This window comes from Leuciscus leuciscus (assembly GCF_965113295.1).
Source record: "Leuciscus leuciscus genome assembly, chromosome: 7".
In the NCBI taxonomy this organism is placed as follows: Eukaryota; Metazoa; Chordata; class Actinopteri; order Cypriniformes; family Leuciscidae; genus Leuciscus; species Leuciscus leuciscus.
This window is the reverse complement of record NC_138731.1, coordinates 38,818,604-38,844,343: the sequence shown is the minus strand read 5'-3', so window position 1 is coordinate 38,844,343 and position 25,740 is coordinate 38,818,604. Positions and strand designations below refer to the sequence as shown.

The 25,740-nt window shown below is 37.0% G+C and overlaps 2 protein-coding genes and 1 long non-coding RNA gene across 3 annotated transcripts in view; 1 reads left to right on the top strand and 2 right to left on the bottom strand.

The window, feature by feature from the left end:
- The window catches only part of cerkl (CERK like autophagy regulator), a 59,526-nt gene extending 39,105 nt beyond the window's left edge, over positions 1-20,421 (top strand). Inside the window, exons 6-13 of the mRNA XM_082176684.1 lie at positions 5,431-5,505; positions 11,421-11,598; positions 11,826-11,882; positions 12,148-12,179; positions 13,633-13,741; positions 17,690-17,786; positions 19,544-19,743; positions 20,321-20,421. Of these exons, the coding sequence (XP_082032810.1) occupies positions 5,431-5,505; positions 11,421-11,598; positions 11,826-11,882; positions 12,148-12,179; positions 13,633-13,741; positions 17,690-17,786; positions 19,544-19,743; positions 20,321-20,402 (830 nt within the window). The 3' untranslated portion in view covers positions 20,403-20,421. The remainder of the gene's footprint in view (positions 1-5,430; positions 5,506-11,420; positions 11,599-11,825; positions 11,883-12,147; positions 12,180-13,632; positions 13,742-17,689; positions 17,787-19,543; positions 19,744-20,320) is intronic.
- LOC309503861 overlaps positions 1-25,740 on the bottom strand; it is an 87,809-nt gene that overhangs the window by 28,514 nt on the left and 33,555 nt on the right. The window lies entirely within an intron of this gene.
- itga4 (integrin alpha 4) overlaps positions 21,022-25,740 on the bottom strand; it is a 30,285-nt gene continuing 25,566 nt past the window's right edge. The window contains exons 24-28 of the mRNA XM_082176675.1: positions 24,986-25,111; positions 24,778-24,903; positions 24,096-24,194; positions 23,876-23,995; positions 21,022-23,205 (exon numbers count right to left, since the gene is read on the bottom strand). Coding sequence (XP_082032801.1) covers positions 23,119-23,205; positions 23,876-23,995; positions 24,096-24,194; positions 24,778-24,903; positions 24,986-25,111 — 558 coding nt within the window. The 3' untranslated portion in view covers positions 21,022-23,118. The remainder of the gene's footprint in view (positions 23,206-23,875; positions 23,996-24,095; positions 24,195-24,777; positions 24,904-24,985; positions 25,112-25,740) is intronic.

Here is a 25,740-nt window from a genome sequence, read left to right as displayed (position 1 = left end):
AAACAATCAGAGGCGTGCTGCCAATTGAAAATCAAACCCTGTAGTAATTTCGGTCTCTAGTTTCTGTGCTGTCAGAATGATTTAGTTTGATTGTGTTTTGAAACTCCTCTAGCGAAAACAAACAGGCAGCTCATAACAGCAGCAAGCGAGTGTATCATTATCAAATTGATTTAATCACAGTCAGGCCTCTGAATGGCCAACTCGCACACTGAGTTAATTGCCTTCAAGAGTGTCTGAAATGGAGCATCCTCGATTTGCCTTTGAAACGGGCTCCACTGGCCTTGGATCAGCGGCCCTGAGCCCTGCGTATTGTCCAGGACTGACTAAGCTCAGATATTTACCTCTCTTTTTTGCGGGATTGTGGCACAAACCAACCCCAAAGAGCTGCCAAACCGGGGTGGGAAGAGGAGGGGAGAGCAGAATAGATTGGTACGATAGCGGCCCCTACTTTTCCGTCCAAGAGATTGACCTTCACTTGTCATTTCAGGCGCAGCAAAATGGAGTGCTGTTGTTAGGAGCAATGGAAGCCCTCCAACTCCGCACCCGCTGCAAACTGACCGTACCGGGGTCATGGTTTCTCTTCATTAGTACCGAATCCCACGGGAGAATTTGTAAACAGTTTCCTGTCACAAATGCGAAGGGGAAAAAACGACCCCCTCCTTTGTCGCTTCCCTGCACAGGTTTGGATGTGTCATTTGGTGTGACATCAGACCCAGGTCAATCCTTTGGGACGGAGGAAATGGAGTCGAATCACTCTCTTTGTTACAGCTATGCAAAAACACCCATGTACTGCACCAACTACAGTGATTTACTGCAAGTAATTACCAATAAAATATACATGAAATGCCCTCGCATAGCAGCTACATTGACATCTAATTATCTTAGCTGGAAAACAGACTAGTTTCTTTAACGCTTTAATTTGTCATTTTTTATGCTCCTTTCTGTCAATATTCATAGTACAGACAAGTAGAACAAACATTCAAGTTTTTCAGAAGATAAAAGTAATTACAAAGAGTGTTTTGAAATACCTTATTTACATGATGCAGGATAAACATTGAGAAATGAGAGCCCTGCCCAATTAAAGGCTTTCTCTATGCACCATAGTATATACTCATCGGTACGTATGGCATATAAATTGCAGGCTTCTAATTAATTTGCCTGCTTTTAAGGGTTTCAGGGGGACTGTTAATTTCTTTGATATTCCAGGCAAAGAACCAAAATGTTGGTGCAGTTTCCACGAGACTCTTAGACATGCTTGACTAGCGAGTCATTGCATCACATTCATCTGCCTGGATGAGGGAGACATTAACTGCCTTATGAATATTCATGCTGTCTGCTTAATTAAGTTAATTGTTCTGCAGAAGTGCTCGCACTTCCAAGGACAATTTTTTTTTTCTCTCGCTCTTTCAAAGCCCCCTTCCTTCCTATTCGCCCCCCTACTCTAATATCTGGGCGCTAGCACCATTCGTCACCAGGTTCTGGAATGGAGATGGGCAATATATGGAACTCCCGATGATGTTGGCACAGGCTGTTGCTCTGAGCCTTGCGGGAGAGACAGATGCACGCTTGAAATATAGAGTTACCGCACGGCAGCGGCACTGCAGACACCACCGAACAACAAAAAAAACAAAACGATCAATGTCAAACACCCCCCCAAAAAAAAGGCATTGTCTGACGTACGTACATCGTTGAACGACAACACTTCGGCAAGCCTCAAGTGGGCTTTACCAGATCTGTGCAATAAATGGTAATTTTAGCATTCAGATAATGAGATTTTAATATCACACTCACTGAGACTAACTAACCGCATTCATTATATTTCTTTTAATTGGCGGTAGACCAAACACTCCCTATATTACGGTTTCTCACAAGACTTGCACCAGAACGTATCCCTGTAGGACTCACTTTGCTATATCACAGCAAAGCCACAGCTTGCCGTTTATGACAGGGAGTGAGTCGGCTCTGTTCCAAAACCTAGCGAGCTGCCTACGTAGACAGTATTTTAAGGCATCAAATGCACACTCCTGATGAGAAGGCTGTTTCAAAAGGACAGATACTGTAAGATCTTTTGGCCAAATTATAAAGCATCATCACATAAATACTTTGCTGAGAAGACAAACCCATAATGCACTGCTATGAACTGGAAAAAAAGGTGATCAGAGTGAGAGAAAATGTCTCAGAAATTGTATTCAAATATATAAAAAATTCTATTTAAATTGTATTAAATTATTATTGTATTTGTTTTGCGATTTTATTAGCCATGTGCTGTCTTTAATTTTATTTGAGTAAGAGCCAAGCACCCAAAAAAATTAAATAAATACCATTTACCAAGTAAATGCAGTACAATAAAACATACATAAATTTAAATAATAATAATAATTTTAAAAAAATTATAATAATGAGTATATACTCATCTGATTACTCAAGAAAACAAAGGATTAAAATGGCTATCCCTACTAGCTACAGCATAGTAAGGCAGCTCTCTGGTTTTTGGAACTCAGTCCGTCAGACGCTGTTACCTTTACTGAGCTAAGGCTCAGAGCCTGGCTTTTGTGTTGAAATCATCACAACATATGGAAACTCCCAGAGAGGCCAGGAAGCATCATGGATGTGTGTGTGAGGGAGTGACCTGGTAGGTGGGAAGAGGCACATTTACTCGCAGCCAAATTCACTTGGAGTGTGAGTGTGTGTCCAGCACTGTAGGCCTGGCCGTCTCATCATCAGAAAGGGAGGGAACGATTTCATCCAACACCTCCGTCCTGTTCTCATTTACAGACATTTGCTTTCATACCCTGTTGATCTGAGCAAACACACTAGCCAGATAACTGCATGAAAGGAAATGCCTACTCACCCGACAAGGACAAGCCACTCTCTGCTGTTTGTCTCTGGTAGTAATCAGTACAAATACACACACCTGTTCTCCCTTCGCAAGCTGCCAGCAATGTAAACCGCCTTAATTGGCACAAGGTGATATTAACTTAAATTAATGCCCTTTAACAAAGTCCTCATCCTGTAATGATTAACTTTACCTCACTCATTAGATGGACGAAGCTGCTGCTGTTTTTAAATCAATGTTGCATCACAACTCACATACTCAAGCTGTTCCAAACCTGTATGATTTTTTTTTCTTCTGCTGAACATGAAAGAAGATGTTTTGAAGAATATGGGTAACCAAACAGTTGATGGACCCTATATAGTATCTTTCAATGGGGTCCATCAACTCTTTGGTTACCAATATTCTTCAAAATATCATGTTTTGTGTTCAGCAGAAGAAATAAATTCGTACAGGTTTGGAACAACTCAAAGATAAGCAAATGATGACAGAATTTTCAAATTTGCGTGAACTATCCCTTTAAATGAACAGTTCACTCAAAAATTTGACTCACCGTCAAGTTGTTCCAAATCCATATGCTGTCTGTGGAACACAAAAAGAGAAATGCAGATTTTTCTTTTCATGACCAAAAAAAAAAGAGCTATAGTCCAAGTCTTCTGAAGCCACTTGATAACTTTGTGTTATATAATATAATATAATATAATATAATATAATATAATATAATATAATATAATATAATATAATATAATATAATATAATATATGTTTTTCCATAAAATTTTTTTGGGGGAAATATGACCATTTCGTGACAGTTTTTGTAAGATTCGCCCTAATAGTTGCCACAACTCCATGTTCTATGAAGTTACTTTGCAGTATGTCATAACAGTATACTGTCTGACTACACACTTTCCTGAAGTACATAGTTTTAGTGCAGTATAGATACTCATTTAATAGAAAAAAGCTGAAATCTTATGTTCTAACATGCTAAAGACAGAAAGATTGTGCATAATTGGAACATATGAAGTGCATAGATTGAGGACTTAATGTGAGCCGTGATTGGTCAAATAGAAATTGAATGGAAAAGTTCCCGTTCTGTCCTCTGTAGCAGGTGTCTGAGAACATTGATATGCAGGGGAGAGAGTCTACTATAATAAAGCAAAGCTACATTTTTTCACGTTTCTGTAGCCACTCTTAATGGAATCTCATCACTCACTGAGAGTAAACAGTGTCTGTGCAGAGATACACACTATAGCAAACATCATGGGACCATATGCCACAGCATTCAGATGGTCTCATAGCATCAGCATCAGCGTGTGTCTAACGAGAAAAAGCTTTATCACAAAATCACCTGTGCAGAGAATAGAATTGATCCAAATAGAAAGGCTGCTTGTTTATGAAATGCATGAGTCAATTTAAAGGAACAATTCACCCAAAAGTGTTTATTGAAAAATAGGCTATTGATAATTCTTAATGCAAGTGTATTTCTAACCATGACTCAAGCTCATGAGTTTAAAAAAAATAATTTTCATGAAAATATTCTTTATATTGTCTTAATGTTTCTAAAAATCCAAGTCATCTGAAGCCATAACTTTGTGTGACAAATAGACCAAAATGTATGTCATTGTTCACTGATAATCAAACAAAGCTATCGCATGGATTCAGAAGACAATCTAGTGAATTTTATGTTGTATTTTTAGAAACATTAAGATGATTTTGAAAATATTTGAATGACAATTATGCAGAAATACCTCATTCAGTATATAATATGATTTTATTAATTTTAGTGGCCAAAAGTGATGTCCGGAGGAGATAGTTGTTTTTAATGATCATACAAGTTCGATTACACCATCAAAATATGAGGAAAATGTTTTATATATTTTAAATATGAGAGAAAAATAAACGACTAAACTTGGTTAAGGTATTTATTTGACAAAGTTATTTGGCAAAATGGCAAACTACAACTATAGGTTTTATTTTACTATGCAAAAAAGGCATAGAAAAACAAAAAGCTGACAGGAAAAAGCATACACTGACATAATCATTAATATTTCAATGGTTCTCTCTTGTTTTTGCATGTGCTCATAATTTATTTGTATGATAACCTAGCCAAAAAACTCTGTCCGCACAATTTGCCATGTTTCATTGTGTTATCACAAATATTTTGTATAATATTTGAATAAAGGGTGAAGAGAAAGTGTAAATTGTCTTAGGTCGGGCATCACTTTTTACCACTGCTGTATATAAGATAATATTTGTTTATAATATAAAAAATAGTTTTATTTTGATTTTGGGGGGAAATATAACCATTTCTTGTCAGTTTTTGTAAAATTCCCCCTAATATTGCCCACAACTCCTTGTGCTATGAAGTTTGTCTCATGTTCTTGATTCCAAGTCTTCTGAAGCCAACTTTGTGTGACAAACAGACCAACATTTATGACATTGTTATCTGGCTTAAGACTTGGAATATAGCACTTATTATGCCACATTTTTAAGATCCTTAAGACAATGTTTTTGGTTATTTTAGTGTGTTTTTTTTGGAGCTTGATCGCTAACCATTGCTTAAAGAGTATTGAAATGTGTGTAATTCTCCTTCCATAGGTTCTACTGACGTGGTGGCGTGCTCTGTGCATGGAATAAGACACACTGTGACTGCGACCTTGCACATCATCATGGGTATTTATCTCACTTTCTTTCTCTCCTTCACGCATGAGCTTCTTGTGATTCTCTAGCCTTACAGCTGCCTGTACACTAACAGTAAGGCCTTGAGGAACCACGCTTATGGAGCACAAATATACATGATAATAACATGTAAATGGGATTCTTATTTACTTTTCAATTCCACTGAGTTATGTGTGCAGCGGCAATGGTTTAATTTTTTCACCCTTTGGAAGTCTCTCTCTCTTTTTCGTGCATCCCAATGGCGGAGCGTGTGGTGGTTCTCTGTAATCTGTTGTTTAATTAGAGTGCACAGGCTGTTGTTATGGGGGCCGAGAGACGGCAAAACCCCCACGCGGGCTCTGCCTCTCCAGCTTTGGAGATCATGGTTAACAGGTCCCATGGAACGAGAGACAGTCCCGGGAGAGGTGGAGATACGTCTGTCGTCAATCACCCGTACGGTTCCCGCCACGTACGCCGAGCTTCTTTGACGTGGCTGTGGGCCGTCGTTGGAAGTGTTACTTCTGGCTGGCAGTGTTCGCTTTGGCTTTAGGATTGCATGTTCCTATCTGTCTGTCTGTCTGTGAAGCGTTTTTGAAGTTAGCACCAATATGTCTGGGCCATTGTGTCGACTGTGCAAGCTCTCCTGGGCTTAGCTTAACAGACAAGCGGATTTGGCTTGTGTCAGGGGATTACACGCACAAGCTAAGCTCACGTCCTCCAAAAAAAGAGAAAGAACACATACTGGCAAAAATGGCGCTTTATAGCTGAGTTACAATTGGGATGAACACAATCAGAACCGCACAATAGTATTACCGAATTAAGTTGAGTTCAATTTAATTAGGTTCTTTGTTGTTACTTTATTATTGTTCCATGTGGATTACTGAAAATGTTTCATTTGGTGATATTTTGTTTTCCATTCACAGGCTTCATAGATAATTCCTGGTTGGGTTAAAGCAATAGTTCACTCAAGAATTACATGGACATTGAAAATCATGTCATTATGTACTCACCCTCATGTCATTCCAGAACAATTTTATTTAATTCTGGAGAAGACAAAAGAAGTATTTTTAGGGATTCATTTTAGGGAAATCTTCATATAGTTATTTTCCATTGACAATCAGGCTTAAAATATATATATATATATATATATATATATACAAAAAACAGCATAACACGCACCATAAAAGTAGTCCAAATGGCTCATGCACTATATTCTAAGTATTATGAAGTCATAGCTCTGTGTGAAGAAAAAACAAACAATTTAATTTTATAGTTCCACCTAAAAATAAAAATTCTGTCATCACTCAGCCTCATGTCATTCCAGAATACTGCATATTTTTATACTTCTGTATAAGACCAAATGGGACTTTTATGGAATCTTCAGTTATTTTCCAGTGTTGGGGGTAACACATTACAAGTAACTTGAGCTATGTAATCAGATTACTTTTTTCAAGTAACTAGTAAGTAACTTTTTTATAAGTAACGCAAGTTACTTTGTTTTCTCATTTATTGACTGAGAGCTCTCCAGTCCCTATGTTGAGAAAAATCGTGATGAAGTGCAGAGGCGTTGTGTGTAAACATGATGGTTATTGTAGTTCTAGACTAAATGTGAGCATACCTTACTAATCTCACTTGCACAAAAAAAAAAGATTCAGTACTCCTCAAAATGAATAAAATCAGTGAAATTCTGAATCAGAATACTGCACAAACCTCCAAAAATGAAATATGTTAAATAAAACAAATATTTTTATGCATTTAATCTCACTTTTTTTGACCAATGTACTTGCTGCTGACCTTCAATGATTCAGTTCAACCATAAGCAAAAATGACTTAAGATTATTTGTTTTTATTGGTGAAGTATAAGTGTTGAACTTTCTTCTCCTGCATTCTATTCTTCTGCAATCCAAAATGGCAGCACAGCTGAAAAGTTTGTTTGAGCTGCACCCTCTAATGTACACTCGTTAATTTGCATTTCCTTCAGCTTTATTATTCAAATTTTGCTGTGAAAGGGCCGTTACATTTGACCCCCCAAAAAGTTGTTTTGTATTAAAAAACAAAAAACAAAAAAACAAAAACAATCCCAACCCAGGTGAGAAAATGTAATGCAAAAGTAACATAACCCATTACTTTTCTTAAAAAGTAACTAAGTTACGCAATTAGTTAAGGGAGTAACGCAAAAATCGTAATGCATTATACTTTTCAAAGTAACTTTCCCCAAAAGTGTTCTTTTCCATACAATGACCATTAAAATACATTATATAATTAGTCCATATAACTGGTGCACTCTATTTTAATACTTCTGAAGTATTAAATATGATAGCTTTGCGTGAATAACAGACTGAAATTTAAAGGGAAAGTAAAAAAGAAAGAAAACACTCAAGTCATTCCAGAATGCTATACTGTGTTATTTACTTCTGTAGAAGACAAAAATAGATTTTTTTTTTGTGAATTTTCTCATAGTTATTTTCCATACATTGACAATCAGGCTTCAAAAAGTACACAAACAGCACAAAAAGCACCATAAAATTCATCCATATGACTCATGCACCATATTCTTAAGTCTTATGATAGCTCTGTCTGAAGAAAATACTGAAATTTCAAAGCTATATTTGACTATTTCTTCTGTGGAACTCAAATATATTGAAGAATGGCTCAGTGTTTTTTTCCATGCAATCAAAATTAGTAAGTCCAATGTTGTTTGGTCCCCATTGACTTTCATTGTATGGACAAAAACAGTTTAAACATTCTTAAAAGTTGCCTCTTTTGTGTTTCACCGAAGAAAGTTAGTCATACAGGTTTAGAACAACATGAGTGACAACAGAATCAATATTTTTGGGTGAACTATCCCTTTAAAATAACAAATCTGGATTGTGTGACAATATCGGATGACAAACCCTCAGAACTGGTGAGTGCCTAAAACTCTCCGGCCCAGTTCTTTTCTCGCTTGGCTGCAGACTCGGATGATTAACCCAATCTGACCTCCACGTGTGAGAGAATGCGTCTCATCGTTAAGTCCTCAGAATTGAGCCATATGGCGGTGTAACTCATAGCTTTTGACTAAATGGAGGTGTGAGTTTTAAGAACGAGTGTTGAATTTCTTTTGTTCGCTGAGATTGGCACCTTTTCTGTGCACCGCGGTACACTCGCTATCTCAGCAGGAACGTCGAGAAACATCCTCGTACCGTTGTGATTAATTGCTCCATCAAAACATTGTGGCTCTCTGTACGAACCGCTGAGCTAAGTGTAGGCACTCGCTCAGCAAAAGACAGACTTTTCCTTAGAAGACATTCCTGTTAAGCGAACTGAATTTAAAACAACACGTTTTCTTTCTTTACTCCACAAAGTGTCTGGCTTTTGTTGCTGCAAGGCAAAAGAGAAACATCAACGGCACATAAGACACCTGACACGAATGAGAGCGTAATGCCTATTTAGGAAGGCCAATATAGGGCTTGTTCATTTCTAATTAAGCAATATTTACGCATGTGAATAAGGCCAACTGGCGGGATTTGGAAGGATCTAATGAATAATTCATGAGCAGGGAGAGTGTATGCATGGGGAGACAGAAGGAGGTCAGGAATGTGCCGGGCTACAGGGACTGGACTCAACCAATGGGCCACCAGATCCAGTCATTCCTGCTCACTCCGACATATGCAATGAATTAACTCATGAGATGTCACAATGACACTTGATAGATGACTCTATTGTTTCTAATGGACTAGAATTACATTTGGTGATTATATGATGCACATTTACATTTACATCTACTTAAATATGCACATATACATGCATGCACATATATGCAAATACATATGGATTATATTGATTATATACTGCCGTTCAAAAGTTTGGTCAGTACAATTTATTTTTTGAAAGAAATATATTATTTTATTCAGCAAAGACAGATTCAGTTAATAAAAGTGTGTTGTTAAAAAAGAAATCTATATATATTATATAATATAATAATTATATATATATATATATATTATATACAGACCCTTTCCAAAAAATTTGAATATCATGGAAAGGTTTATTTATTTCCATAATTCCATTCAAAACGTTAAACTTCCATAGATTATAGATTCAGGGCCCACAACTTAAACGATTTCAAGTATTTAGTTGTTTATTTGTACATAATTTGGTCTTCCAGCTCATAAAACCCACGAAAACAGGATTTCAAAAAATTTGAATATTACATGAAATCACACAGTAATTACACAGTAATACCATGGTCATTGAACCAGGTTTTGGTTATTTTGGCAGTGTGGGCAGGTGCAAATCCTGCTGGAAAATGAAGGAAGCATGAAGTGCTCTGAAAATGTCCTGGTAGACGGCTGCATTGACTCTGGATTTAATAAAGCACAGTGGACCAAAGTCCTCTTTTCTGATGAGAGCAAATTTTGCATCTCATTTGGAAACCAAGGTCCCAGAGTCTGGAGGAAGAATGGAGAGGCACACAATCCAAGATGCTTGAAGTCCAGTGTGAAGTTTCCACAGTCTGTGTTGGTTTGGGGAGCCATGTCATCGGCTGGTGTTGGTCCACTGTGCTGTCCACTCAACGCAGACGTCTACCGGGACATTTCCAGAGCACTTCATGCTTCCTTCATTTTCCAGCAGGATTTGCACCTGCCCACACTGCCAAAACAACCAAAACCTGGTTCAATGACCATGGTATTACTGTGTAATTACTGTGTGATTTCATGTAATATTCAAATTTTTTGAAATCCTGTTTTCGTGGGTTTTATGAGCTGGAAGCCCAAATTATGTACAAATAAACAACTAAATACTTGAAATCGTTTAAGTTGTGGGCCCTGAATCTATAATCTATGGAAGTTCAACGTTTTGAATGGAATTATGGAAATAAATAAACTTTTCCATGATATTCAAATTTTTTGGAAAGGGTCTGTATATAATATATACTACATACATAACCCCCCCCCCCCACACACACACACACACACACACACACACACACACACACACACACACACAATATATATCACTAATAAACAGTTAGGCTACATAACTGTTTGCATCTGTTATTATCATGCTCTCAATGGCTCTGTTACAAAATAAACACTACCTACATAGGCAGCTACCTTCTAAGACAGTTTATTAAATGACACCTCATAAATGACCCATTTCATTTATAAGCAACTTCAATTTAGTGCTCCTAACATGAACTGCACGGGGCATTCGATTGACAATTTCATTAGAGCATATATTGGGGTAAAATAGTCAAACATTGGATAAAATCAATCATTTTAAATTAGATTAAACTGTTTTTTCCCTCCACAATTTTTGGTACCGAATACAATATATTTATAATTAAAACCGGCTCTCTCTTTTCAACCATCATATCTTTTTTTCCTCAATTTTGTCTGTGTTGGAGGACTCATTCCAAGGTAGGAAGGTTAGTTATCTTCACATCCTGTCTCCTAAGATCCCTTCATCTGATCGATTTTCGCTGGCTTTGATATCCCACAATCATGTGCGTTCAATCCGTGACAGTTGAGCTAAAAAATAAAGATGGTGTCTGAAAGATGCTGTTGCTGGTCAGTTTGGGCCTAAAGGTACGTTTACCACTTTTTATTTCTTTGTAGTGAGAAATTACTATTAAATATTCGCTTATTTTTCACCAAAGCTCTCTCTATTTTGTTGTATTGTTATGCTGCCAAAGTCTGCAAAGTCATCAAGTCAACTGCCTAAGCTTTCGGACGCGGCCCTTGTCGCAGTGCTTTTTGGGATCACTTTCTTAAGGATGCCATACTGCTTTCGAGTTTGGTCTTTTTAAAAGAGCTCTAATCTACATTTGTAATGGGTCTTACCACCCCATGAGTGGCTGTAGTGTCTTCTGTTCCTAGTGGTTTTGAACTCTTTCTATAGTGTACCCAGTTCCTCTACATACTGACATTGTTACGTTTCTGTTCTAGGTCATCATCAGCCTGTGGACGTGTGCAGCTTTAGCTGTATGGGTCGTCTGGTGAGGTTCGGTTTCTCTGCCATGTTTGGTTTCGGTGGGCGGACGCTCGCACTGGCAGAGAGACACCGCTGGATGCCACCCAGCCAGCGTCGCGAGTTCGCTCTCATTAAAACACTGGCAAACCTCAAGTAAGCAGTCTCTCTTTCTCAGTTGAGTTGTCAGCTGTAGCTGTCTCTCATCTGGTGGGCTCCAAGGAACTGGCTGGTGCTCTATCAAATCTGGGATTAGTGTCAGACCAGCCTGGCACAGCACACATGGGCACTGTCTTTTAGAAATCCTTATCATAACACTCCATCTAACGTGTTTGTTCTCTTTCCTCGTGTCCCTCCCCAACTGACCGATGGTGCCTGTGAAGACCTGAAGACTGCGAACTGTCCTTTATAACCAGCAGAGGAGCCGAGGATCAGACAAAGTGTGTTAAAGCACATTTTTAAGGTTTTCTCGACCCTCATCCCCATCCAAATTTCAGCGTAATTATTTGAATGTTATTTTAAATAAACCACCCCCTGCTTAATTGGCCATTGGAAGGAAATCAAAATGCTGGAAATGCTGAAGGTCACCCAGCTAATGCTAATAAGGCAGGCTGCCCCACACTGGGAGGAGTCCATACAACTCCATTATTACTCAAATGCTGTTGATGGTTGTGCACTAAAAAAACATCTCTTTCTTTTATACAGAGCTGAGCGAAACAGAGATGGAGAAGCCATTTGTGAGTACAGCTAAATTAGGAGACATTTTTGAAGATATTGCACCACTGTAGCCTGCGTATATCTGCTTCATTGGGCAGCAAATCAGCTCTCGGCTATTAAGTGTTTCCTATGAGAAACAAAGGGGTTGTTCCTCAAGGGGGTGTTTACCGGCCGAATTAAAAGCTGAATTCTCCATTGGGCTGCATTCAAATAGGACTAGTTTTCATTCTTTTTTTTTTTTGCTTTATTGGAGACTGGACATTCAAACACAATAATATGGAAGCTTGTTTCCGCCACTAAATAAAAAAATAAAAATGGTAATTACGACTTATCTCACAATTGCGAGTTTACATCTTGCATTTCTGATTTTACGATTGAATTGCGAGTTTATATCTCGCAATTCTGACTTTATAACGCAATTACGAGAAAAAGTCAGAATTGCGAGTTTATATCTTGCAATTCTGACTTTATTTCTCGCAATTTCAAGTTTATATCTCATAATTCTGAGAAAAGTCAGAATTGCGAGATGTAAATTCACAATTGTGAGAAAAAAAAGAGTCAGAATTGTGAGATAAAAAGTTGCAATTATCTTTAAATTGTTTTATTCCATGGCGAAAACAAGCTTCTATACACTACAAATCTGAAAAAGATTATTTTATTTTTTTTAATTCCTGGTATCACAAATGACTTTGATTGGTTCATATGGTCCATCTCCATCAGCGCTGAGAAAAGTTACATGTTTCAATACTCATACATATCAGTTCAGCAGCGGTCTGGATGACAATGCAGTGCACTGAAAAAAAAAATAGACATATAATATAATATAATATATTACGGTAACACTTTACAATAATTTCTAAAATAACCTAACAATGAGCAATACATTTGATACAGTATTTATACTTCTTTGTTAATATTATTTACTAGTGTATATTGTTTAAAGCTTAGTTCCGTTACATAATATAAACAGATAAAACTTTTGGTTTTAATAATGTATTATTAAATGTTTAAAAGGACATTAACCAAGATGAATAATTGCTTTAGAAGTATTTTTCATTGTTAGGTCATGTTAATGTAGTTAACTAAAATTAACAAATGGAACCTAATTATAAAGTGTTACCTATTGTATTGTATTGCATTGTAATGTATTGTAGATGACAAGAAGTGTCATTAAAAATAATTGGCATATAATATAATAGTCAAAAAAGTAAGCATTAAAAAAATAATAGGCATAATAGTCCAAAAGGAATCATCATTAAACATAATAGGCATATCATATAATATAATGTAATGTAAAAGTCAAAAAAGTAACGCCATCATACCTAACCATAAAAATCATCCAGGTCGCTGCTCAAGGACCAGCTCTTCCATGCACACTGCTATTTTATGATCTGCTTTCACATTAAAAACATTCAAGTGCACCAACAGTGTGAGTACTATTTGCACATGGAAACACTCTCTCTGTTTTAATAGGTGAGGGTGACTCCTGGCAGACCAGACACGGCCTGTACCTGAATATCAGCATCATGGCCATTCCCTGCCTGTGTTCAATGGCCCCCAGGGGCCTGGCTCCAAACACCAGGTCAGAACCTCTTCCACACTACTTCAATCCGCTCATTAGCAAACTGACTACATCTTTCCAAGATGCACACATTTTAAGTCAACACATTTTACTTGATATATGATAAATAACATGATAAATAAAAAAAGTTTGGGGTCAGTAAGATTTTTTTTTTGAAAAAAGTCTCTTATGCTCACCAAGGCTGCATTTATTTAATTAAAAACACAGTAAAAACAGTAATATTGTGAATTATTATATATATTTTTTTAAATAACTGTTTTCTATTTTAATTTATATTAAAATGAAATTTTCAGCATCATTACTCCAGTCAGTGTCACATAATCCTTTAGAAATCATATGCAGTTTCTTGTGATACAACTGGATTCTTTTATTAATATGAAGTTCAAAAGAACTGCATTTAATTAAAATAAAAATGTTATTGTAAAAATGTACAATGTTTGTCACTTTTGATAAATTTAATGCATCCTTGCTGAATTAAAGTATTCATTTCTTTAAAAAAACACAGGGATTAACATTAAGCTTTTTTTGCTCCCCAGCAACTGTGGCTAGTAGTTTTCCAAGTTACTAGCCACTCAGCATTTTCACTGGCCACAATTTTGACATCGATACCATTGAGAAAAACTGCTATATTGATATTCTTATATTATCTCATAATTTGGTAGCAGGTATATAAGGCTGCTGTCATGAATCCATTATACTGCGTTTTCTTTCTCAACTGTTAATTACTTTAATTTAAAACATAACTGACTGTGTTTACGTGAATACCCACCAAGACCGGCATTTTTACATTATTCTGTGTATTTGACTGTTTAAGCGCAATAAGCAGTGAAAAAGAACTAAATTTAGTACAGAGAGGCGGCTTTATGTGCGCGCACTTTGGGTGTAAGCACAAAATCTGCGGGAATGAGTAAAATTATGTACAATAAACGCAATCCCACGCCGAAATTTAAACCCTGCAACAGCAACAATATTCATCCGGAGCAAATGAAAGAAGTGAGTGTGGGGAGACGGGTTTGTGTGTCAACTCACTGTCGGAGAGATGAGAGACAGACAGTAATTCTTATTTTTTATTTTTTGGAATAACATAGAACGAACATGCACAATAAGATCAGCAATTTGCATTATGATAGTAAACAGCATCAACTTTCATTTTGTGTTGACTAGAACAAGCTAAATCTGGTGCCAACACAATTAGATCCATCTACATCTTCTTCTACTGTACACCTCTGAAAGAAATGCTTTAACCTGCACATATGTTTCATCAATAACTTGCAATATCCCTTAAAAAAGGAAAACAATAAGTCATGATGCTGTCACCAGTCTTATTATGGCACATTTGCATGCAAGAACACAAGCTGTAAATAATCCGTCTCACCTGTGTTTTTAAAAATGTTCCTTGTTAGCTAAAGGATCTGATTTCCATTTGCCATAATAAACGTCATTAGGAAACTCACCAGCACTCGTGGTGCTTTATCAACACACCTGTTCTACTCAATCTAAACTATAAACGACCATCGCAATGCAACCAAACTAAATCGGTCCCACCATGTTCAATCAAATTGTCTACATTGCAAGCACCTGAAAGCTTTGTTTATGTTAAAGGGATAGTTCACCCAAAATTAATTACTCACCCTGATGTCGTTCCAAACCCATACACACTAAAAAAAAATGGTTCTTCAGCGGTTCTTCAGGGGTTCTTTGCGGTGGTTAAGGTGCTATATAGCACCACTACCATTTAAAGAACCTGTTAAGCCCAGTTTGGTTCTTCAGCGGTTCTTTAGCGGTTCTTTGGGGTGGTTAAGGTGCTATATGGCACCTCTTATGGTTCTACATAGCACCATTTGACAAAGGTAGGTGCTATATGGCACTTAAAGTGGTTCCCCTATGATTACAAGCCAATGAACCACTTTTAGTGCTATTTAGCACCATTTTTGTTTAGAGTGTATGACGTTTGTTCATCTTCAGAACACAAATGAAAATCTTTTTACTGAAATCTGAGAGCTTTCTGTCCCTTCATTGACAGTCTACTCAACTACCACTTTGACGCTTCAAAAAGTTCATAAAGAGACCATGAAACTAATCCATATGAATTACCGGTTTGTCCAAGTTTTCTGAAAAGACTCGATCGCTTTATATGATGAACAGATTGAATTTAGGCTTTTATTACATATAAACATTCATCAACACACACATCAGTTGTCGTAAAACGGAAGCTCAAGCATGTTCTCTTGACGTGCGAGAACCAATGAGGTTCATTCTCGTGTTACGCTGCACGTTTGAGCTTCTGTAAGAACCAATGAGGTTCATTCTCGTGTTACGCTGCACGTTTGAGCTTCTGCAAGAACCAATGAGGTTTGTTCAGTTGAGCTTCTGTTTATGTTCGCTGATCAATGTTGAATAAAAGCATAAATTGAATGTGTCCATCATATAAAGCGATCAAGTCTCTTCAGAAAATGTGGACTAAACCCCTCGATTCATATGGATTAGTTTTACAGTCTCTTTATGAACTTTTTGAAGCATCAAAGTGGTAGTTGAGTATACTGTCAATGGAGGGACAGAAAGCTCTCAGATTTCATCAAAAATATCTTCATTTGTGTTCTGAAGATGAACGAAAGTCTTACGGGTTTGGAACGACGTGGGGGTGAGTAATTAATGGCAGAATTTTACTTTTTGGGTGAACTATTTCATTAATACAGTAGGAGTGATGTTAGTTCTTGTCATGATGCTCGCAGTGGTGATTCTGTTAAGCACATCACCCAAATTTGTCACCAAATCTTGTTCTGAGACCTCATAATGTACAGTACAAACTAAGCACTGCCCTCAATCCTTCAGACTATGTCCCCAAAAAAAGAAAGTAAGATGGGCTCAGTAGCTGATGTCTGTGCGGACTGTAAAACCTTGAGACCAGGTCAGTGTGTCAGCAACATGCAAGGCCAACTGAGTCTTCAGACTTGTTTTCTGGCCCATGCCGTGGGCGTTTCGTGTGTGAAGCCGGGTAGACTAGGCCAACATAATCCTGAAGATTGGAATCAGTGGTTGGATCAGACTCCTAAGGTCAAAGCCACCTAACTGGACTAATCAGCACATAATTACTCTGATTAAAGGGAGTGGCTGGTTAGACTTAAGGACTGAGCATCTGTCCACGGGCCTCAACAACCCCCTCTCCTTCCTGTATTTAGAGAGCGACACAAGTTAAGCTCAGCTTCTCGTAAGCACCATCTTTAGTGGGGGTCACAGGGTTCTCATTGCAAGAAATCATTTGTTTGTTTCTGCTCTAAAAATATCTGAAGGTCCTTTAAACACAATACATTCACTAGATGTAATTAACGACAGAACGTTTTTGGGTGCCTTTAACATTGACAAAGCTTTCAGATGCTTGCAATCTAGACAATTTGATTGGACATGGTGGGACCGATTTAGTTTGGTTGCATTGCATAGCTCATAAAATACTTTCAGACTTCAGATTTTCTTTCTGAGAATATATTTTGAATTAGAGGGATAGTTCATCCAAAAATTTGAATTCGGTCATCATTGACTCACCTTCAGTTGGTAAATATCAAGTATGGCAGTTCAAATTTTTATGCACATATTTACAGAGGTTTGAATTTAGTGGAAATCTAATTCTGTCTGGACCTATTTCTACCTTGAAGCTCCCATTTACATTGTCCACTGATGTGCAGATATGGGACAGTCCAAGTGTGCTCCATATATATTTATAGACCTGTGGTTAAACAAAATAGAAACTGGTTTATACAATTCTCATTACCTCTTAACCATATGAAGTGTATGGGCTTATTATAATGTTGAATTGGCTTTCTCATCATGATGTGCATTGCTGCGGACTCAGTGTTATCTCCATACACGACAGGCACACAAGTAATAGTTTGCATTAACAAATGTTGCACCTAACCTAAGCACAATAATGTAAACATTTTCTGTCTACCGCAGGCTGAACAATGGCAGTATGGCGCTGATCGTTGTTGACAACACATCCAGGTCAGAATTCATCAAGCACTTGAAGAGATACGGCAGCACAAACAACCAGGTGAGGTCACCTGTGCGAAGCCAGAGAACTTTCTTAACTCACATCAGCCTGATACACAGGAAATCCAGCCCACGCAAATAGAGTTAACAACCTCCACAGCTTAAGCAGAATTAGCATACTGTCAAGTCAAATTAGTCGCTGATTGTCAGCTTCCCACAAAACACTTTTCAGGCTAATACAGATTAGCCCATTTCAGAGCCTGTCTCTTCTTTTTTCTTAAGCAATCCAATCTAGAGATGTTTGTTAACCCACATTCTATAAATAATCTGTGTATGTTGCGGCGTCGACCTACTGCTACTTCACTCTCCTGTCATTGTGCAAAGCTGTGTCAATTTCAGGGTCTCTGCTGTACTATTAGGCCTTTATTGTCCATTTTAAAAGAGCTTGTGTGTGTTCACTTCATTTACATGAGGAAAGCAATGTAGAAAGTCAAGTGCATTTTAACAGTGGTTGAATCTCACAAACAACAGTCTGGGTCATATTTGGCCTCAACATCAAAGAAAGATGTAAGAAATTACACTTTGCATTAAGAAAATTGGCTATTTCTAACCCATTAAGACAAAAAAAAACATTACAGTAATGTGAAATATATATATATATATATACAGTATAGTATTATTTCAAAGGTAAACTATTTACGTATATATCATGGTGTTCGTTCATCTTTTTGCATTGAGTTACACTGAAATAAAGTGCAAATATATTACATGAGAACATGAGTTGTGTATAATGGGAATTAATCTCAAAAAAGGAAAAAACTTAAATGTAAAAACCGTTTACTCTTGCTTTAAGATAGATTACAGTGTTGAGAATTTGGGAAATGTAGAGAAAATGTGCTTAATTATGTGCAAAAACATAAGAAAAATCTCATACATATGACATATGGCAAATATAAATGTTTTAGTGTTTGGTATTTGTATTACATTATGGTAGTGCTGGCTTTTAATTTATGATTTATGCTGATTTAAATAAAAAAATGGAATGCAGTAAAAAGTACTGTAGTACAGTAATGAGAATCTGATGAAACTCATTGATAATAATGGGTTTTTAAAAAATTACTGAAATGTAAAACATCTTTATGCATTACAATAATCAGAATTTAGGGGAGATTTTGTTTAAATGTCATTTAAATAAATAAAGACTGGTTCTAAGTACAGGCTCAACTTTTATACAGAATTTAATTTCCTTATTTTAAACGGGTGAAAGTGACCTGGTCATGTTTTTGTGACATTTACTGTCAAATCGATTTGTGTGAACTCATCACAAAGACACAGAACAGAAATACATCAAATAAATCATGCAATTGATGAACAATGACTGCTGGGTCAGAACCATTATTACTCCAACAGAACATTAATATACATAGAAAAAAAAATAAAAAAAGTAAATGGTACTTACATAAGATCTCTGCAGTGAGATATTATAATGACTTCTAAGCAAGAATTTGACAGACATACCCGGTTATCTTAATAAAAGGATATACAATATGATGTGTTGAAAGCCCAGTCCTGGCCTGGTTCTGTATCCAAGTTCACTCCAGTTCACACTCACACACACACACACACACACACACACGACTGAAGCGGGCTGATGAGGATCAGTTGTTCATCACTGCCTCCTTGTGGAACTACATAAAACTACAGCCTCAAATAAACAGTGCAAACAGCTGCACATTACAAAACACATAATAAAAGCTCAGACAGAAGAGTTCTGATATATATCGACGACTTCTATAACGCTTCTGTATCCTTCTGCAGTTTGGTTTCTCTTTTATCGAGACACACACTGTGAAGGCTGTGAGGCTGCGGCCACGCTCTCAGGGAAGCTGGGCTGAAGACGTCTTGGAGGAGAACGAGGAGAGCGATTCAAAAACAGTGCCTATCATCTCCTCTGAAGGAACATACCCCTGGAACATTGACGGAGATCTCTTAGAGGTCACATCTGAACTCCTGATCAGGTGAGACACTCAAGTCAGTCAGAGGCAAATTTACAGCAGAACTCCATTATTAGAGGTTGTGTATTGCAGTGATGTCACAATAGAGGAGCTGTTGCCTCTAAAACACACTCTTAACCATAGTAAATTCACTGTAATATACAACTTTGAGTGTCATTGCACATATTATAATATCATATTCAAAAACCTACGGATGCACAGATATGTCGATTTTATGGTCAAAAGCACCATAAAACGAATATAAAAGTTGCCCAAGTCAGAACTTTCCATTTTATAAGTGAACAAGTCAAATCCCTATTTATCTGCAAAACAGTAGTCGTGATAGCCACTGTATACTTTCACAGGTTGAACTTCACATGACCTGTGTAAGCACAGGCTGTGTTGTTTTAAGGCACTACAAACATTATATAAGCAGCACTTGATAAGAAAATTCCTAATTCATCTTCTTAAAGCTGCAGAAAGAGTGTCAGAAGAATAAACAGAACAGTGTGAGGTTCTAAGAAAAAGGGAGGGATGTGTGCATATTTCAGATAAATCCTTGTAATGTTTAAATGTAGTGACAGCCCTGTTTATTTTCCAGGGTTCACCCGCAGCTCCTCACACTCTTTGGAGCCGACGTGGAGGAGGCGGAGGAGTCGCCAGTTAAATGCAGCTGTATCTGAACACACAACCACACACACACACACACACACAAAAAAGAGAGATTGTGCTTGATGGAAGCGCTAAGAGAAACTGAACGAACAAATTGCACAAAGCAAAGCTTTAACATGTATAGAACATTTTATGTCAGAGCAAAAACAAAACGACACACAGTACATTCCAGTGCATAAGAATTTAAATTAAACCAAAGTAAATTTTTTGACAACTTTTTTTTTTAAAGAAAAACAAATAAAAACATTAACTATTAAAAATATTACAAATACGGATAAAAAAGCAATGTGCTAGTCCCTGAACAGTAACGTTTTTTTTTTTTACTTGTATCTTTTATGTCATAAAAAACACTGACAAGCAACCCATCTTGATATGGTTTCCCAAATCTAAATATTATGTCCCACATTTTTAGCTTTGATTCTGACAGGACTGTTTGGTCTTACTATCCTTTCAGGTCTCGTTCATACACCGTCACCAACACACACTTACGGGCAGGCACCAACAAAATCAGCTGACTTACCCACATTTTATGCACGTATTTTTGGGGGAAATGGATTTGAAAATGTCACTATTTTTATTACATTTATATATATATATATATATATATATATATATATATATATATATATATATATATATATATCTTTAAAAAACTTTTTTATTCATACAATTAATCAACATCATCTTTGTTTCTTATAACACAGCACCAAAAATCATTCAGCATATGATGACATATTTGGCATGATAATCAGGTTTTGTAAATAAATTAAATCAGACCATCCAACTTTGATTGAAAATACAAAAACTAATTTCCTTTGTAATTTCATCGAATTTTTGTTTATATTTCAGTGCACATTAATAGCTTCAGCTTAGTTTTCGCTGTTCTGCAAACTCCCATTGTTTACCTAATTATTGAATTAATTCTTGTTCGATGCTATTTTTGTAAACATTTTCATTAGCACCCTTAGCTCAAATATTTCCTAATTGAACAGACAAAAGGGGCAGGGGATGAGTGGATCTTTGAATGACGGGCACGTGAGAGGTGATGGTGCTGTGTGTATTTGCGGCATATAAAATGAATACACACACTCTTAAGCAATGGCTGGAAGCCAGACACATGCCAATCTCGTCACTCTTCTGTAGCGCAGTACAGACACACAACAGCAGCCTCCTTTGCTCCGTTTCCATGGCACCCAGCCAGAGTACGCGGAAAACACTCGCTCCTTCCATCTGGCGTCTCCGTTCAAACTTCTAACTATTGAACTCAGCAGTGAGAGTTTGGGAGGAGAGAAAATGCGTGTCATTTCTTCCTTTTTTTTGCAAAGAGAACCGATACCGCAGTGATGCATAGGTGCGAAAACCCCTATCGTAGCAATCTTCTGTTTCGGGGAGGGCGACGGAAAGATCCTGTGTCACCTCTGTGGAGGGTGTACTAACATGCGGGTGTAAAATAGCGAGTCTCTCTTCGGAGATACACAAGCATAACCTTAGCAAGAAAAGCTACAGCAGTGCAATTTCTCCTTTACAGCAGGCCAATAGCCAATATGTTCAGTGATCGTAGGCAAACCTGTGATGGAACAATTAGGCTCTGTTCCAAAACCTAGCGAGCTGCCTTGCCGTCTATGCACCCTACATAGGCAGCTGTTTTTTAAGACAGCACCGAAACTCAATTACAACCTCATCAATTACAGACGACCAACCATAGTTGAGACTCGGCTCACGATTGATTTCAATTGGATTTTAATGTTAGCAGGTTGCCGTCAAATCGATTAATCATGATTAATCGCACCTAAAAAAAAGTTTGTTTTATGTATTATATGTATATATTATATGTTAATTAATTATTTTAAACTTTCTATTCATCAAAAAAAAAAAAAAAAATCCTGAAAAAACAATTATCATGGTTTCCCCAAAAATATTAAGCAACTTAACTCTTTTCAACATTGATAATAATAATATAATGTTTTAAATGCTAGAATGATTTCTGAAGGATCATGTGACACTGAAGACTGCAGTAATGAAGCTGAAAACATCACTGGAATAAATTACATTTGATAAATTGTCATTTTAAATTGTAATAATATTTCCACAATATTACTGTTGTTTGATCAAATAAATGCAGCACTGCGGAGCATAAGAGACCTATTTAAAAAAAAGCATTACCATAAAAAAGTAGTGTACATATATTATTAGATATTTTAATTTAATTGATTTTTTTGAATACTTTTTGGTGTGGAATAAATTAGATACATAATTAACACACTCTCTCACTTTGACTCCGCTCATCACAATGCATTTGTCGCACTGCCTTAGACTTTGTCCAGAAGGAGGTGTCTTTATGCTTCCTACCTTTTGGAACAACCTTCACACTTTCAAAATGCTGCCTACATAGGTTGCTCACTAGGTTTTGAAACAGAGCCGTAATGTTCTATAGCGACCGTACGTTCTGAAGTCCTTTTCTCCCTTGGCACGGCAGCCCCGGAGCGTGTCCGTGAGCACATTAGTATTTTCCATACTCTAAAGTGCATTGGCTTCATCCTGCCGACAGAAAAGGCAGATTCTTTTGACAGTCTTTGACAGTCTCTTTCAACAGTCTTCATCGCTTTGTGATGAATGTTTTCAGCCATTACGGTTAATGGCCGTAGGTTATCATGAGTCCAGCTCTTGGTGTCTTCATGGTTTGTCCATTCCATTCTGACTGGTTTTGTATGTGGTGTAAATCCCATATTATGACGTGCTCTCTTTCTTTGGTACATAGTCCCAACTCTCCCGTCTAAACTTCTCCTCCTTCAACTTCCGCTTAAAGAATCCAAGCTAATAAAAGGAAGAGGGTGTATTATTGTCAGTAAGCAAAAGCACATCTCAATTTCAACCTCAATAAGCCTTGTTTTGAAGATTTTTCTTCTTTTTGTATATTTGCTTTGTAGGGATAAATCTACTAATTGGTAGGTTGTCTGAATGACTATTCGGGCTCAATTGAGCTTGTTTAAGGCTGGTTCAGGTTTACCAGAAATCAGGTTTCATTACTCCAATCTTGGATGGAGCATGGCGGAATTGAGAGAACAATGTGTTTTTAAAAGTTAGACTTGATACTTAAAAATGCAATGCTCATGACACGAAACATTGAAAAATTCTGCTAAATTTGCACATATACTGATAATTTAAAAATGAATCTGAAATTATTCTTTAAGTTATCATTGAAGGCAGTGGATTTGTCATTAAAGCACTGCTTTAATGGTATCTCCACTTAACTGACAGTTACAGTTACACTATAGTTTTACCACGGTAAAGCCCAGCATGCTGTTAAACCCTCTATGAGATGATGCATCTCTAAAAACTAGTATCTTCACACATTTCAGGTCTAGCTTTAGTGAATTGATTTCAATGCTCTTAGTACTTAATTCCTGTATGATGAAGAGTCTTGCACGAGTTGAATAATACGTCATTATGTCATTCTCGAGAACATTTCATATGTGATACATACCTTCCAGAGGGTGAGGACAAGCAGTGCTAAAATGATCAGACCAACAATCAGACTGGATACTATTAGAAATATTTCCACAGCCGCCACAGGCTTAAGGCTGTACAGAGCCTGCAAGAATACCTGTAACATTGCAAACATTTAAGTTAATAACAAGCAACAAAAGGTTGTAAATGCAGCATCTCATTATGCATCACTGGTTTTAGAGCGTCAGACTACTTACTCTAGCAGAAATGTCATCCTTTAGTAAGATGGTGTTCGCATCCTTTACTGGTGAAATAAGGTCAATCATGCCTCGTATCATCATGACAGAGTGTCTGCCCTATAGGAAATAAACATGCATCAAGGTCATGTGTTTTTGGGCAGACAGTTCAGGTAATCCATCTGTCAAACAATGTTTGCCTTTCTAATTTACTGCATCCGGTAGTCTATGAGGAACATTTATTGGCTATAATTGGAGGAGGCCCAACCAAGCCAAGCTTAAAGTCTAGCTGGATGACATGGTGGGCATCTTAGGCTATTCTTTTTTTTTTTGTCTGTGCAATAAAAAATAAAAACCTGTTGGCCAATTGTAAGTTTGAAAAACTGTGCAGCTTAATATTTATGTGGAAATCATGATGATGCATAAATAGAAGTCTTTTGTTACATTATAAAATGTATTTTGCTCAGTTTAATGCATCCTTGCTGAATAAAAGCAATCATTTCTTTCTGACCCCAAACTTTTGAATGGTAGTGTATTTCAAATAAAAAAATCACTGTGCATGCATATTCTAGAGCAATTAGACAGGCAAAAAGGCAATTGGCTCTTTTAAATGGAAGCCACAGTTTTGAGGGGTGCAATTTCTTCTAGTTTATTTTTGTACAAGTGGTCCATCTCCTTCTCCATGTCTCTAACCAACACTCACTGGACTCATCTGGAGAACCCTGGGGTTGAGCTCCACCTCCATATTGATGGTAACTTCTTTTCCAACCTCCAAGTCACCGAAGTGACACTCCACCATCCTACAGGTCTTATCTTCACGAAAACAGAACTGTAGAAAAACAGGGCATGAGAACTTCCACTAACATTTACACTAAACACACCAGAACTCATTACTATGACTATTAATTTACCATTGTGCGCTTGCTTTTTGGGGCGAAAAAGAATACAAGTTCCTCAATAAAGGAAGCTTCCGGGACGTCACAGTCATCAATAATCTTAACTGTATTGTTCCTCTGGAAGCAATGCCCAAGAGTTGTCTGCAAGACAAAAAAACAATATAAGTTGAAGTAAAGATAAAGATGTGTACTTACAGATGTATAGCATAAGCTAAGTTATAGCTAATTATGTTACATGCTTATCATTAAGATGACTAGTAGGAATAGTTCATCTGTCTATTCCATGAAACATAAAATAACAGGTTCGGCAGAAGTTCTGTTTTCCGTACAAGGAAAGTGAATTGTGATTTACACCACCATGCTACAGATAGGATAATAAAGCATATGACTTGGGTGCTATTTCAGAAATCTTCTGCAGTCATACAGCAGCTTTGTGTGAGGAAGAGATGAAATTTAAGCCGTTGTCTACTAATAATCTTTCCTTGTTGTAGCGCTCAAATTTAGTGGTTGAGTTTTTCAAACTTGACATGTCACAATTGGTCACATGACACATGAGAACTAATGCAAATTTGCATCAAGTTTATCAATATGGGATACGGCATTGATGGTCAAATATGCCATGAAACCTCTAAAATATATATTTTTTAATTTAATGTAACTTTTTTTGTTCTTTTTCATCTTATACCATAAATCACAGTCCAGTTTCATTGTTTGGAAAACAGAAGCACAAACATTCTGCCTACCATCTCTCTTTTTTTTTTTTTTACACA